At 50.0% G+C, this 16,466-nt stretch overlaps 1 protein-coding gene across 3 annotated transcripts; it reads right to left on the bottom strand.

Annotated features, from left to right (window-relative positions):
* Positions 1-3,272: 3,272 nt before the first annotated feature.
* P2RX1 (purinergic receptor P2X 1) lies at positions 3,273-15,136 on the bottom strand. 3 transcript variants are annotated; one of them, XM_066333185.1, is made up of 13 exons: positions 14,832-15,136; positions 11,317-11,464; positions 10,835-10,906; positions 10,330-10,399; positions 9,720-9,816; positions 9,400-9,480; positions 8,041-8,182; positions 6,787-6,917; positions 6,136-6,226; positions 5,400-5,465; positions 4,686-4,778; positions 4,124-4,171; positions 3,273-3,793 (listed from the first exon to the last, which is right to left on the bottom strand). In XM_066333185.1, exons 1-12 carry the CDS (start codon positions 14,966-14,968, stop codon positions 4,127-4,129), a joined length of 1,173 nt encoding a protein of 390 aa, XP_066189282.1. In that variant the 5' UTR covers positions 14,969-15,136; the 3' UTR covers positions 3,273-3,793; positions 4,124-4,126. The 3 variants fall into 3 exon arrangements, with proteins under 3 accessions (XP_066189282.1, XP_066189284.1, XP_066189283.1); XM_066333187.1 differs by having other exon boundaries at positions 3,273-3,485; XM_066333186.1 differs by having other exon boundaries at positions 3,273-3,797; positions 4,125-4,171.
* Between the last annotated feature and the right edge of the window lie 1,330 nt (positions 15,137-16,466).

The following is a 16,466-nucleotide window of genomic DNA, read 5'->3' as shown; positions in this document are numbered from 1 at the left end:
AGAAGCTCCTTTTGCCACCCAGCACAGTCTGGCCTGAGAATGCCCAGCTGTGGGACAGAAGGAAATAAAAGCATTCTTCAGAGCTGGGAGGATATGCATGTTCCTGCCAGTCCTTCACTGTGTGTCAGCTAGAGGATTGGTCCAACTGAAAACCTGCCCCCACAACAAAAGAGAAAGGGAAATAGTGTAACCAGAAAGACAGGTGCTTTTTTTAGGGAAAAATCCAAGAATGTCCTAAATGGAGGACTGGGTTAAAAATAACAGGGAGTCTTCTGTGCCAGAGAAAGAATGAGTGGGCTTAAAGACAGAAGAGGTTGTACAGGAAAGGAGTTATCTACTTCTTGGGTGTTACTCATTTTAATTTGCCTTGTTACAGTGTCTGGAAGCACCAGGTGGAAATCAGGGCCTCATTGTGCTGGGAATTGAGCACAAACATAATGATTAAATGTTGCCATCTCTGCAGAGATTGAAATATAATTCCTCATCTCTGCAGAATCACTAACCAGCATAATTATTGCCAAATAAGTTTTTCTGTAATTGCTCTTCTGGAATATCTGTGCTACTTGATTTTCTTCAAAATAACTCTGCCTGAGGGAGTGAAAAGATATAGACTTTACAAATAACAAAAACTGGTCAGAAGCAGAAAATTCTCACTACATTTAAATCCATGTCCAAAATTATTTGCTTGTATCTTGGTTTCAGTTTCTATAAAATGAGAATAGTCACACTGCATTCATTGCTTGCTTATGTCATCTAACATCCATGATCAAGGCAAGAGTCCTCTGTCAGATGTTTGGAGCACTGACACCATCACATACAAGGGCTTGTTACTGCTGATTGTATAGATTAGGGATTAGCTGGATAACATACATGCTTTCTTGTGTATTTTCTGGGACAGTGTTTGAATTGCTGAAAGTTCCTTTTCTATTAGCTAGTTACTGTGTAAAAACCAAAATGCAAACAAGAAGTTAAAAAAACCCCACAAACAACCCAACCCTTAACTGTCCACAGCATGAATGGGAAGCAACACAACACACTCTCATTAAAGGGGTCTTGACACAATGACCAAATCCCTTTGGGATTCTGTAACACTTCATCTTGCTGCTCAGAGGTCAGAGAGCAGCAGGACACACTGGCCACATCATAACTACTTCAAATGCAGCTGTTTTCTGGCCACAACACAAAGAAATTCTTCTGTCTAAGAACACTAAATTCTCCCCTGATCCTCAGAGCCAGATCACATCAGACCAAGAGGACAGGAATATGGTCCTTGCTGGTCACCCACACTTTTCCACTGGGACTTGCAACACCAGGTGTCTTCAACTGTCAGCATTTCCATTCGTGAGGCTCTAGCTTTTAACTGTTGTGTCCTTTCCTGCATTCAGTAACCTTGTGTGAGTTTTGACAAACAGAAGGCACTGGGAAGGTGCTGGGAGCTGCAAGGCTAAAGCAGAGCATCTGTGCCAAGGAAGATTCCTTATGAGGCTGAACAGAGCAGCCCTTCCTCCTAGGTCTCTGATCCCTGAGCAGCTCCAGCCTCTCTGGCAAAAGAGGGCCTGAAACAAGTGCCATGGGCTTTTCCTGCCTTTTCTTACCACAGAGGGGAGCAGTGTATGTTAAAATCTGACACTTGCTCAGTGTCCTCCCAACAGCCATCACTCTGGTACCCACCTGGAAACCACAGGCCTGGGGCCCCTGGCTTTGAGGAGAAGCTTGTTTAGGGGAAAGAATTAAAATGGCAATATCTCATTCTGCTGGTTTGAATGAAAATTTGCTCCGAATGAAAAGCAAAGAAAAGGATCCCCAAAGATTGTGCATTTAAACAAAACAAGTTAAAGGGATGAAAAATAAATCCTTCCATGATTTTTAAAGCAGCATTGGGACTTTTAGAGATCCCAGCTCAGAAGTTTAGAATAGTAACTAGAGGAGATAATTTACAAATTGCATTTTTCCTGATTTCATATTCTACCTTTTAATTCTTCTTAAAAAAGAATAGGGACTTTGCATTACAAGCAGCTTGAAATATTAAGCAGGCAGAAACATCACACAGCTCTACCTTCAGCCTTGCATTTGTTATTTTAAGTTTTGACCGGAGATTGACCCGGTGTAAGTGGGTGCGAAAGCTTACCTGAGCACACTCGCTTCGCTGTCTCTGGAAACCGGATTTTCCCCAGTCTCTGTGAAATGGTCTCGCAGTCCCCTCTGCTGGTGGCAGCTTGCTGGGGAGCTGCACCGTGGCGCCACATGGGACCTGCTTGGGCTTCGATGGACGCTGCAGGAGAAACCCCGGGGCGTAGGAATTCCCCCAGCCCTCCCTGAACAGGCACCGACTTCTCCAGAGACCAGGACGCTTTCCCTTTTACCCTCTCTGCTTCCTAAGGATAAGAGCCTGGCACTTCTGACACAGGACGGCAACACAGGAAAGGGTGAAAAAGTTAACCATGAATAGATAACCTGACAAAACCCCACCCTGCCTGTGAAAGCTGAGGCATCCTAATGAGAGCAAAGGATCTCCCCCTGGGGAACATATGGCTTCAAGGTAGGGCTTGAAATATTTGTTGAGCTTATGACCAAATATCACCTGCATCTGTTTATGGCACTCATTCTTGTGTCCCTGAGAGCCTGGAGCACTGATCCTGCAAGCCCTGGCAGCATTACAGCTCTATAGCTTTTCCACTGACTTTTCCATGACCATTGGGATCCACTTTCAAAGCAACCAAAGCAAAATTTTCCCTGGGGAGGTAAAAGAAGACGTTCAGAGAGGGACTACGCAGAAAATCGGTGTTGATATGTCCTGGAGAATGGAATAGGGCCAGCAGCACAGGGCAGGGTCTCCTTGCAGGGGTGTGGGGTTTGAGCACAAACCGTGATGTGCAGCTGCACGTGATGAGTAGTGCAAATCTCCTAGCACAGAGGAGTTTAGTTCCTGGATGCAAAGAGCTGGTTTGGGAGGCTGCTGCTGAGAAAGTCTTTCTGACCAGCAAACACTGACTACTAGCGTGGGCAGTGGAGGCAGAGCTGGCACAGGCCAGCGGATTGCCATGGCTGGCAGTGTGCCAGTGCTCTCTGCCAGCCAGCCTGTCTGAAGAGGAAACCCAAGTGACAACTCTGATATAACAGCCCCTGCTCGTGGCAGGAGGCCCAGGAGCCCTGCACGGGAGGGCAGTTTCTGAAGGAATCATCACGGATGGGATTACTTTGTATGCATAAACCCTTCAGAAGCCACTGCAAACACCATGCTCTGGGGCAAGCGTAGGCACCACAAAGGGATGTAGTAGAAAAACTAAAAGTTTATTTATTTTTTTTAATATAATACATCCTTACAAAATAACCATTTTTCTCCCAGGCAGAGGAGCTGGGCATGGTTCCTGCCAGCTCTCTTTCCCTCCTCTTCTCAATTTGGAGCTGTCCAACGGTGCTTCTGAGGCAGAAGAGGCAGCTATGCTCTCCCCAGGCTCTTCAGGTGCAAGTGACCTGGCACGGCCCTGGCACACCAGGCAGGGTGCAGTGTGAGCCCTTCTGAAGGGCAAAGGCAGCAGACCCAGTGCCCTGCAGTAGGGCTGGCAGATCCCTCTAGTCTGACCCATCCACAGCATCCTGGCATGTCCCACTAGAGGCTGTGTGCAGCCAACTCCTGCCCTGGCTGCAGGGCACCACCTTCCCATGAGCTGGGGCTGGACGCTGCTTCTGCTGGTCTTGGGGGTGGCCTCTTGGGGAGGTGATGGGATGTCGATTGAGTTTTAGGAGAAGAGGAGGAGGAAGAGGGGTGCAGGTGTGTCAGTCAGTGTGGATTCTGCCGAGAGAGAGGTGCACAGTGATTTCTGGTGTCTTGCCCCCCAGTGCCCTTCTTCAAGAGATGCTGCCATCAAAGATGCAATTTCAGTCCCACATCCTGCAAATGCTGCTGCCCCATGCAATTTCTTATGCTGGGAAATGCTGACCCTACATTAGGCACTACAGCCCACAGCTCAGGTCTCCTCCATGCCTCCCTGGAGCCCTGCTGCCTTCCCTGAAACCCTCCTGCCTTCCCAAAGGCCTATCCTATCCCAAGGGATAACCCCAAGACCTATAGCCTTCATTCCTGCCAGATTCATGCTAGCAGGGCTGGGGAAACACCACTCACCTCTCACTGTGTGTTGTCTGTCTCCTTTTCCTTCTTATGTGACTTCGACTGGGGGTTAAATGAGAGAAAACAAAGATTTTTTTACAGACCTGCTCCTTTCTAATGCCAGGGAAAATATGATGGGGCAGCAACTCCTAACCCCCAGTGCATATGCATATCTTCAGATGAATTTGAGGGGAACTGTTTTTGTGTCCTTCTGAAGGCCATGAAACATTCTATGGTCGTGGAAATATTCTCAAAGAGCAGAAAAAGACACATTTTCTAGTTTGCTAAAGCACATATATGCCCCTGCTTCCCTTAAAGCAATGCAAGTGTGACCAGATATTGGAATATCCGGGGTTAAAGAGAGAGAATAAAGTTATTAACAATGAGTCACGCAGAACAGCACAGTAATTTTGGAGAGAAGATTCATGGATCCCAGTCTCCAACAGTCCCAAGGGCTCAGGAAGGCGCCTGGTTGCCCCTCAGGGTGGATGTTTGTGTTACAGCATCATTACTCATGCACACATTCACACACACCCCCGCAAGAGCCTCTGCAGGGCAGGCACTCGCTGTTACTTACAGGCTCCGGTTCTGCATATTTAAATTTCTTCTGCTTGTAATAGTCTCGTCCGTGGAGAAAATGCAGCAGGAGCAGGTCACAGAGGACAGAGGCCTTAAATCAAAGTGCAGTTAAGTTTGGAGTTGCCCTCCAAGCTCACCTGGATTACTGTGTATTTCCAGTTTTTACCAGTTTGCTCCACAATTTAAGGGCAAACTTCTGCTTCATCCCTCAACATGGCAGTTGTCGAAGTCTCCAAATGTCCATTTAGGACAGTGTGCTGTGTTCAATAGTGGGTGATTTAAGTCAACAGAAATGAAGCATTTCCACTCTTTAGGTAAGTGCAGAGCACAACACCCTTTGAGCTGAGCCCAAGTCTTTAATGACCATAAGCAAATCAGATGCTGGGTTTCTGTCCTGCATGAAATACTGCCAGTCACCTGCTGACCCTCCCTCAATGACAACTTGAAACTATCAGGATACCAAGACCTGCCAAGGGAGCCAACCTTCTCTTCATCAATAGAGCAGAATTCACATCAGCCAGGGACCAGCAAGAATCTATTTAGCATAGAAATCTAGCAGGAGAGCACATCCTTTCCTCCTTTTGCCCATCCTCTGATTCCCTGAGCAGTAGCCAGTATTTCACTGCAGCTCAAGGACACTTCCCACAGATGTCACAGGCAAGAAGAATAATTTGAGAGTCTCCATATAGAGGCTGGAAATATCTGAACTTACCACTCCAAAAATACCAATTCCAGAGCCAATTGTGGTCATGGTCGGAATGATGTCAAATTTGCCTGCCTGGATAAAGTCAGAGAAAATAGGTGATAAGTTACAGTCAGCCCAGGGGAAAAAAAATTTTAAAAAAAGGGTGCTCTAGCTGTAGGTGGAGCTCGGCAAAAGTGCCTCACAGCAACCCAAACCACAACCACAGCACACAGAGAAACAGGAGCTGGGAAAGAGCTGGTCAAACAGAAAAATATTGTAGGTTGGTTTTAGGAGGCTGAAATAAATTGAACTTACTTTTCTTCCTGTATTTTTAATATAAAAAATCCAACCAAAACCAAGCAACCAAACAAAAGTATACACTTTGAATATTCTCAGTGAGAGCACAGTAAGGAAAGCCTTCTCTCCCGGGGGAAGAAAAAGACAAAATAGCAAATGTTCAGTTTTTGGAAATATCAGTAAAAGGTTTTGAGTTTCCACAGGTCCCCCCACTCCCATCACCAAGTTTTTTAGACAAAACCACTGATCACGCCACTGCTGAAAGGTGTGACCTATAAAACATGTTTTCCTCCTCTCTTCCCTTCCCCAGTATTTCCCAAGGGTTCCTGTGAGAGGGCCAGCACCCAAGGAAAGCATTCACACTAGTTTTCCTGATCCCACAGGACCCTGGTGCTGTGTTACAGAGCTGGTACCTTCCCAAGGATATGGCACTGCTGTCCCAGGGATCCAGAGGATCCACCCTTACCTTGCCATTCACCAAAATATCGAGCCGGATCCCGAACACCTTGTAGAGTGTCCTCTTTTCCATCCCATCTTCTTTGTAGTATTTGGCATATCTGTGCAGTTGGATGGTGAGTGTTAATGGTCTGCCAGGGTGTCTAACAGCCCCTGCAACCCTACAGCATCAGGATCTTCTACAAAGATCTGGGAATGTGCTATCACAGACCTGCTCCTGACCTTCCCCTTAAACCCCCTGAAGGAGCTGGGCTGTTGGCACCTCTCCTCTCTGTGCCTCAGTTTTCCAGCCTGCAGGTTGGAGTTCCAGCTCCTGCTCATGCTGTTTGATCTGATGTCACCAAGTTCTTCATGCAACAGATCTTGGGGAAGCAGTAAGTGACAGTGTCCCACTGAGCAGAGGATAGAGACTGTGGGAACACGTGAGATGATCCTACACCATCTCCAGCCTTTCAAGGGGCTTCCCAAAAGCTCACACCCAAAAGGGGTGTGTTATCACTTTTCTCGTGCTGTTTAAAAGAGCACTGGTACTGCTGTCTAGACCTGCAAAGGTAGCGAGTATTTTGAAGGACAGTCTCTGGCCTTCTACCATCCCTTGAGTGAGAACCTGAAAGCTGTCACCTCTGACTTACACTTGGAGAATTAACAGGTATTTCCTTACCTGAAGTTGAAGCCCGGTGAAACATTACTGTCATCATTGTAAAGGCCGTGGAACTGGTAGATGGGTTTGCAGTACCGCAGGGGCCAGTCGAGGTCACAGTTCCAGTCTATGGTGATGCCCACCACTCCACCCTGCAGGCAAGAGGAGAGTCATGAGGTTGCCCCTCCTTGGACCTGGCCCACACAGAGAAATGCTTTCCCTCCTCATCTGTGTCCTGTCTCAGTGCCATGAGGTGTCCTGACTCTCCAGATGCATGGACGCCACTGCTGCCTCAGCCTTTCTGAGCAGCCTTGGCTTTGTGGTGCATACATAACGCTTTGCAGAGGCTCTTGTTTCTGCCCTGAGTGTTGGATACACAAATAAATTTGTGCCCTCTTGTTCCTGATCAGAATTATGTGCCCAAGGCACGGTTCTGAGAAACAGTGCTCACCACAGATCCCTTCTGGTCCTCATGGGACAGCTTTCACTTGCCTGATTATGCCCAAGACATTGCTCAGGAAATACAGGAGTCCCTCCCCCCTCCTGAGCTCAGTCCAGGTTGTAAATAGCTGTGCTCCAGAGGCTTGTATTTTTACATCTTTAATATACAGAAATCTTAGAATGGTTTGGGTTGGAAAGGACCATAAAGACCATCTTGTTCCAAACCCTGCCACGGGCAGGGACACCTTCCACTAGGCCAGTTTTCTCCAGGTCCTGTCCAACCTGGCCAGGAATGGGGCAGCCATAGCTTCTCTAGGACACCTGGTGCAATCCATGCAATATATGTTCATATATTCAAGCCTCTGATTTTATTCAGTCTCTGGGGGAGTTATCATGATGTTTTGCAGTGCAGAGATAGCAGATACTCCCACACGCCAGCCTGAGGAGTGTCAGGCAAAACTACACTTTGGAGGCTGGGGAAAGGCTGCAGTTAGCACTGTGCAATGACCAATATTTGACCATCCAGCTGGGATGTCCAAGCTCAGTCAGATGGGATTTGGCCATACAAATCTAGTTATTCACTGCTCAAATCAAAACAAGCTGAACCCTGGGATTTACTGCCAGTGGGTCAAATCTTCTCAAGAGTTTCCAAGAAAAACGTAAATATTAGGCCATGTCCAAGGAGATTCTTAATCTTTATGAGATAATTCTGACACTTCTGTTTTTTCAAGAATTCTTGAGCAAACAGAAAATCATGTCAACAGCTGGGGATGATTGCACTTCCAGTGTCCCTCTCCCATGAACAGCAAGGAACAGCAATTGAAATTGAAGTACCTTAACAGCCAGGAAAGTAAAATTCTGACCCGATTCCTTCACTATGTACCCCAGTTCAAACACGGGACATAAGGAATCAGTGCCTTTGTGATAGGTGCATTTCTTCAGGTACTGCTTGGTAACGCTCTCAACCAAATTGCGCCTGTGAATGAAAAGGGTGGGAAAGATTCTCAGTAACACAATCATTTGGGTGGGAAAGAACCTCTGTAAGTCTCTTGCCCAGTCCATGTCACTCTCCCATTCCCATGCCAGCTTGTCCATGGGCTCTGCTAGGCAATGCTCTGAGTACCAACAATTCTTACCTGGGACACCTCATGGATAGGTGAGTGTTTGCCACACCTTTTACATTTAGCTGGAGTTTGCTATCTCCAACAACAAGGGTTAAAAGGAAAGGGCAACCTCTTGCCTTCCATCCCACTCTTCTCTTTTGCCTAAAAACATCCCGTCTGTGAAGCCTATGGTTTTGTAAGACTTGTGCCTTGCTCAACCTGATCCCATTGCTGATGCTCAGCAGTTAATTGTCAGCAGTGATCAAAGGCAAGAAGTTTCCCCACAGGCCAGCTGGGTTTGGCACAGTGCCTGCCACAGCAGCCACCCTCACTGCCAGCACCTGCTCCCTCTCTGTGTCCTCTTCAGTCTGCCCTCCCTTAGGGCACCTCTCCTTGCAGCTGGTGGGGATCTCCTCTCCCAGCCACCTCTTGGGGTGTAGTGAGAGGTCAGCTCAGGACTCTGCTAAGCATGCTGGCTGCCAGGACATTTAACCTTGGCTGCAGCATGGGGACAAGATCAGCTTAAGGAGAAGAATCTGCTGTCTTCAGCACAAATAACTTCTGTTAATCTGTTCCAAATCAGATATATGGTCATTGCCATCACAAATCCTCTTATGAGTGCGCCTTCAGCCAGCAGCATTTCCCCCAGCGCTGCCAGGAAGGGGCCAACCTCACCCTTTGCTGAAACAGGTGGGATCTGTGATGTTAAGGAGGTCTCTGGGGCACCAAGCTTATCCTGACCATGTGGTATTTTAATTTTGTCTTCAGAGAAGAAAAATGAAGAATCAGAGAAACTATATTTTCATGTGTAACTTGTGAGGGTAACTCAGGAGAGGTTAATTCCAGAAATCTTTCCTGTAACTACAGGTACTGGCTGAGGTGGGACAGATTTGGGAGGGAAATGTCTCAGTTCCTGTGAGCTAATATGGGGTTCAGTGCAGCAGCTAGAGTAGTCCTGGGATCACTGATGAGGTATGCAATCCTCTATACTAGGCATCCAGTTACACCCATGCAGTTAAACCCATGGTTTCTTCTGAGGGACACAGCTGGAGGAACTGACCAGGAGCCATTCCCCCAAACCTCTCCTTACCTGGACACCTTGAACTTGGGAAAGGTGATACTGTTCTTGATGAACAAGGTGAATTTCTCTGCTTCTGACAGCAGGGCTGGGCTGCAAAACACAAGTGTAGATATGTGTCCATCACTTGGCTCTCAAGACTCTAGAGAAAGCTCCATTTGGTGGAAATTTATCCAAACTGAGATAAGCAGACCCAGTAAACTGGTGTCTCATCCCTTCCTTTTCTGGTCTTTCACAATGCAGGCTGCTCTGACCACATCCCATAGAGCCCCAGCTTGGTCTGCCCCACACCAAGTGCAGCTGGGGTGGGAAAGAGGGCAACAATTCCTTACCTGGGAACATGGTAATCAACTTCAACAGGGCACCAACCAAAGATCTCACAGGTCTTCACAGTGCTGTTGAAATGTACACACTTGCCAGTCATGAGCCCTGTGGGGGAGACAGCTGCTTATACCTCTAGATCATGTAAAATCTCATCCTCATGCTGGGTTGGATGGGATCTGGCTGGGCTTCAGCTTTGCCAAGGGCATTCAAGACACAAAATGCTCAGGGCTTTGGCATCTTTCTAAAACAGGAAATTAATTGTGGCCTCTCAGCTCAGGGTAGTGGTTTTTCACAGTGCCATACAAGGGAGCAGCTGGGGATTTTTCTTGTTAAAACACACCTAAGAAAATGCTGAGCTGATAAGAGGACAACAGTCTGGGGGAAATGGCTTAGTCCTGATTAACCTTTTGTTGGCTGAGTTGTTTGCAGCTCAGATATCTTTCAAAAGAGCAGAGCTGGACTAGCCTAGGTCGGAACTTCAGCCAGCGTGTCAGAGGCTTTTCCTAAGCCCTGTCCAAAGCAGGTCCCCCAGTGAGGTGACACCCCAGCCAGGCAGCTTTTCTTGGCGTTGTCTCACCAGAAACACCAGGGCTGATGCCCCAGGGCCGTGTGCCATACCTTGTCCCTGACGGCTGTATTTCCCTTTGCTGCAGTCGCTGTCCCGTGTGCACAGCCCAGCATCTGGCAACTGTTTGGAGAAAGCAGCCACCTCTTAGCATCCCACCCTGCAGCTTCAATCCCTCTGTCCCTCCTGCCTCACCAGACAGCATTTTTCTTGACAGCTCTACTGCAGCCAGAACCTTGTTCATGCTTCCCAACCAAGGCTGTCCAGATAAAGCAGGAAAAAAGGGGTGATTTGTTCACTCCAGGCAGATACTTTCATTTAAGCCTCAAGTCTGCCCTGCTTGATCATTTCAAAGGGAAGAAAACTTAAATGGATGCTGCCTGTTTTTCAGCAGGATAAGTTTTCACATAGCACACAGGAGTCAGGAACAATAATATGGGGCCAGGCTCTGGCTTTTACTAAACCTCGCGATGTCAGAAGAAGTCTTTCCCCAGTGATACCACCACAATCCCGTGAATTACAGAAGTTGAGCCCACTGAAGGAAGCTGGTGTGTTTACCTCTGGGCAGGTTCCTTGTTTCTGACCAGGAGTGACAATGAAGTTGGTCATCACCACAAACGAGTTGTCCCCCTGTGGAGACACAGCCAACGAGCTCACAGCCAGCACAGAGTCTCCTCTGGAAGAAGCCTCTCCCTGGGTGAGGACCTGCAGTGCCACCAGCCCCAGGGACAGTGGAGGACCCTGGCTGCTGCCTGAGATCCTGCTCCAGAGGTACTGGAGGAACCTTGATCCTTCTGTGATCAGCCTCAAATGTGCCTCCTCAGTCACAGTGGGTCCCAAGTACCAAATGCTCCCCAGGGAGAACCTGGGCAGAGATTTGTGGCAGGAGCAACCATCTTTCCACCACAGGGACACCCTGTCATGGTTAGCCCCACGGAAAACTATGCCAAGGACCCATCTGCACCCCAGCACATGGGGAAAAATGCATGCAGCCACTGGGACAAAAGGAGATTCCTAACCCACCCACCCTGACTCCTTACCTGGGGTGGGAAAACATAGTCCACCACATCCCAGATGTGAGGACCCAGGACACTCTCATTGGTCACAGTCAGCCCTTTCAACTTCACTGAGACTGAGCTGACGATGCTGTCCTGAGACTGGTAGCCCTTCTCGTAGAGGAACACCCACCTGGACAGGAAAAGGTGGCAGGATGAGCAATGAGTGCTGGATGGCCACCAGCACTCCTCCACTGGGGCCCAATTCTCAGCATAGACCTGTGGACTGGGGCTTTTTTTTATCAACTCTCACCTGGGGAATCATTTGCCAAGTTTCTTCCCACTTGTCACTCTTGGACAAGGGACATGTTGCTGAACTTTCCTACCCTTTGCTTGAGGCATGTGGTAGCTGCAGAATGCAACTTCCATGCCAGGATGGTGTGTTTTGGGGACTGAGACACATTTTGTGGCTGAGGGTGTGTGAAGGCAGGTGGAACACAGGAGCCATTGATCATTTGAGGTTAAAGCCTACAGCAAGTTTGCAGCTTGCTGGTCTCAATGACCTACCCAGACACTCCTGATCTCTTGATCCACTGCAGAGGAACTCTCCAAAACTCAATGCCTCCAACATAGAGCTGAGTCTGGACGTGCCTCACATCCAGAGCCACTGTTCCCCACCCAGCAAAGGGAATGTGGAGCCATGGTCCTGTGTGCAAGAGGGCTGCAACAGCAGGGTTAGTGACACTGCTGTGGCCGGAACAGGGCTCTCTGCCTGCCTTTCCCAGCCCATCACACAGTCATTAGGGGAGGCTCCTGACACTATTTAACCTACAGCATAAACAAGCTGCTGCTGGATTAACTCTGACTCAGGGAGACTATAAACATGGGCAAGCAACCATTTCGGGTAGTGCTCCCGGCGGCGCGGAGCATTCTCGGCACTAAAAAAGGAGCGATCTGGATTTTGTCCCCACTGCCACAGGCATCGATCCCGCTGGCTGCATCAGAGGCAGCAGGCTACCCATGGGACAGCCTATGACACCAGCCTGGTGTGTAAACCTTGCCTCTGACACCTGGCTGATGGGCAGAGGGGAAATGGGGAACCCCAGGTGTGTCTGGAGGTTTTCCGTTTGGTGGACCTTGTGGGGACTTCTTGGAGAGGGAAATTTTTATCTTTTAGCCACATTGGCATCCCGGGACTGAGGGCAAGAGGACCTCAGGGATGGCATCTGCTCCAGTGCCTGGGAATGGGAGCAGAAATTCAGCACTGCTGCCACCCTAGCTGGGACACCCAGCTCCGGCATCCTCCTCCAAGGCAGAAGACCATACTGGGTTACACTGGTTACAATGGGCATCTTCCCCAATGCCCTCAGGGCTGCAGGAGGTTGTGAACTGGGCAGCACCAGGGCCAGAAGGTTGCCCTAGATCAGCCTCCAGCACAGACTCTGCTGCTGACCTTATCCCCCTCTGGCAGAGCTGACTACGGCCACACAGGGCTGGGCAACCTCACCTCCCCTGCCGCAAAGCCAAAGTCATGACAAATAAAACCATTTTCCATGAGGCTGTAAATGCTGCAGCAAGTCCTGCCCAGGTTGTAAAAGTCCCCTGCTGTTACTCCCTGATGTGGCAGAGCCACCAAACCCTCTTTCCTTGCCAGCCTCATCCTGTGGCTCAGCCCACAGCTCCTTGCATGCAAGATTTCAGGAAGTGAAACCCAGAAAGCACCCAGCATCGCCTGGCCAGCAGCGATACCACCTTATCACCTTATCACAGGAAAGCAGAACTGCCCCCCGGGGGTGACAGGGGGTCTCACAGAGGGGTTGGCCCCACTTGTGTGCACTGAGGGCACTTGTCCTTCCAGTGATACCCATGTCGTTCTAGCAGAGTCGTGCATTGGCACACATTTCCATGAGCATCCCATGCCTGCTATGAAAGGGGGACAAAAACTGGGAGAATGGTAAATAAAGACATTTGGCTGCCAAATTTGCTTTCAAAGAACAGAAAATCTCAGACATTGTGGCTTGGTGAGGGCAGCAAACTGGGGGCAGTGTTGTGGGCAGGGAACTGGGAGCAGTGCTGTGGGAAGAAGGGAACTGGGGGCAGTGCTGTCAGCACCAAGGGGATGCCAGGAGCTGGTGGTGCTGTGGGCAGCTGCAATCATAGGCAGCCCCCTGCTAGAGGATCGCAATCCCAACAAACCAGGAAAAACTTGGGAGTTACAGCATCTTCATGTGAGATTCCTCCCCTCTGCCATGGGCTGTCACCTCTTGCTGGTTCTCTTCCTGCTCCCTCCTGGTTGCCTGCCTCAGTTCAGCCAAGTTCCTTAAGCCATGTTTCCTTAGTTGCTCTGCACAACCATCTGTGCCAGTTCCCCATCCACAGGACCAGCTGCCCCCAGCCACATTTGGGGCTGGAGCCCTGGGACTTCACAGGCTCAGTCCTTAGGAAAAAAAAGCTGCTCCCAGTAACACCAGTGCAAAACTCTTTGCAATAGAGCATCCTTGAGACCTTGCTTGCAGTTTTGCATGAGGATTACCCTTGGGAGCCAAAGTGCTGATGAGTAAGGTGGGACCAACCTATGGGTGCCACACTGATCCCCTGGGAAGGTTTTCACCCTTGCCAGGGAGTCTGTGGAAAAGGAGGGATGGGCACCTCTGCTCACCACAGCGACTTGCTTGCACTGAGGCCTGGGAGCCACTGCCTTTCCTTTGCATGAGACACTCTGCACCCCAAAAATTCCCATTTTTTCCAATTCATGGCCAGACACCCCCTTTCCTTTCAAACATCCTGCTATGGGGCCCTTCCCCATGAAAGGGTGCTGGTCCCCCTCTAGGGCTGAGCCCACAGCAGAGGCAAGGGCTTACCATCCATCACATCCCGTGGCATCATCCCACACTGAGGGGACAGTGACAGAGTAACTGTAGCAGGAGCAGCAGCAGCCCCGGGGCACCTGAGGACACACATCCTCACCCAGTTCTGATCTCGCCTGCTCCACTCACTGCCTTTTTTAAGCAGTTGCCTTTGCACCGCGTTGGTTTTTTGGAGCTGTCTCCCAGAAGCAAATAAGACCAGGAATTTTGGAGCCAAGCTGCGTCTCGGCCGCAGCGTCAGAGCGGTGAACAGGGAGATTTATGGCCCTGTCTTGAGCCGCTTGGGTCTCACAAATCACTGCACTGGCCCCACATGCCTCTTATTTAATATAAATGAAAATAAAAATAACAACAGATTCAGGCCACCATCCAGCAGCTGGAGCAGAATTTGGATTCTCTTCAGTGAGAAGACGGGGCCTCGGTGTGCAGAGCAGGGCTGGGCAGGGCTGAGCCTCCAGCCTGCACTATGTGCAGTAGCTTCAGGGGAGGATATGAGGACTAAGAAGATACCTAAAAGAGCCACGGTGGGACACTGGGCTGCACGGGAGCAGCCACAACCAGAGGGATGTGAAGCCATTAGCAATAACCCCCCTGCACTGGGATACAGGGGATCTAGAAGCCTCTCTCTCCATTGCTTTTTAACCCACTAGCAAAGCATTAATTTTAGGGAAGGCAGGTGCTGGGGAGCCTTACCCGATGATGTACGCCAGGACGATGAGCTGGATCAGCCGGAAGGTCAGTCCCACCTTCTTGTTCCTCACCAGCACCATGCGAGGGGTGTCATACTCGAAGAGGAAGGAGGACACCCTGTCCATGCACTTCTGCCCCATGGCTGTGCCAGGGCTGTGCCGCAGCCTCACGGCTCCTCACTGCGCCCTGCTTGGGCCGTGCCCGCCGCCGCTCCGGCAGCTCCTCTGTTTGCAGAGGAGAAAAAAAAAAAAAAAAAAGAAAATAAGAATGCTATCGGCGTGGCTCTGTGCACATCTGGGCTGTCGGGTTTCCTCCTCTGCGCAGGGATGAGGCTTCCTCTTGCTATAAGCTGTGGGCTGGGAACAGCGGGTGCCCTACATGGTCTGGGGGTGGGACAGGGTGTGGGAGGGTGCAGGGCCACCCCGCTGCCAAGCCCACATGCCACCAGGACGAAGCCATCTGCCCATCAGCGATGCTCCCTTGCCCGGCAGGGGCCTTCCCTTGGGACAGAGGGGCTGCAGGCTGGGCTTGGGGTGAGCAGAGACCACAAGGCATCCCTGGGGGCAACGGTGGGATGGAAGAGATTGTGGGGGTCCCAGGAGAGATTTTAGGAATTAGGGTTGGGGTATCATCTTTCCTGCCACTGCAGCCACCTCAGGCTATGTGTCCTGAGCCCGTGTCCTACTCCATCTCCCAAAAACTGCCCCAGAAGAGGGGTCAGGAAAGAGAAGGGGGAGCAGCCGAAACCCAGCTCAGCCATTTGGAGCTGACCCACGGAGCAGAAGGGCGCCCAGCTTGGTCCCCTCCCGTGGTGAGGCCAGACAGCTGGGCCTTGGCTCGTTCCCAGCACTTGCACTGGGCTGGGCTGGGTGCATTTGGAAGCATTTCCAGCATTTCCTGAATGGCCCGGCTGTGAGCAGGGCCCGGCGAGCCGGGGTCACGGCGAGCGATGCTCTGAAGGGTGGTGCAGACACCACTTTAAACAAATATCACTGAGAAAGGGGCTGGATTTGAAAGGGTCAGACTGAAATTTGGGGGCAAACAGCCACAATGGGAAGCTTTGAAGGGGGTGGGCTCATTGCTGGGGAAAGCACAGAGGCTGTGGATGGAGGACCCTGTGTCCTCAGCACATTCCCACAGGCAGCTGCAGGGCACAGGCCTGCAGGGGTGAGCTCTGTGCTGGGGAGCACTGAGCCTGAGGACAGAGCACTTGGAGCTGTGTTTCTGGGGGAAAGAGAGGAGTTTTCCCTGGAAATCCCAGCACCTAGCTGCTTCAGCACTCCAGGCAGGGATAGGCTCCATGAGCCCCAGTTCATCTACTGTCACTCTTGGCCTCAGAGGAGACACTGGCTCTCTGCAGCCACCGAGCCTGGGATAAAGGCTCTCTCTGCAGGAGGAAATAGTTTTGGAAGCATGAAAAATCTTAACCTGCTAGGATAAATCTTTCCTTTCAGGAATATTTATTTTAGCATCACTGCCTCTCAAGTTCACTTACCGATTGCTCACTGTCGCATTAACCTTTTGACTCAATATACTGCAAACCTGACAACTGTGAAATAAGTGGAACAAATCAATTATCTTTGCTGGGCAATAAGGAAAATTAGGCAAAAGGCAACTGAAACATTTATCTGAATCTTT

The sequence above is a fragment of the Sylvia atricapilla genome, chromosome 20, assembly GCF_009819655.1.
Source record: "Sylvia atricapilla isolate bSylAtr1 chromosome 20, bSylAtr1.pri, whole genome shotgun sequence".
In the NCBI taxonomy this organism is placed as follows: Eukaryota; Metazoa; Chordata; class Aves; order Passeriformes; family Sylviidae; genus Sylvia; species Sylvia atricapilla.
Note: the sequence above shows the minus strand (reverse complement) of the source record. Positions and strands in the feature narration are given on the sequence as shown.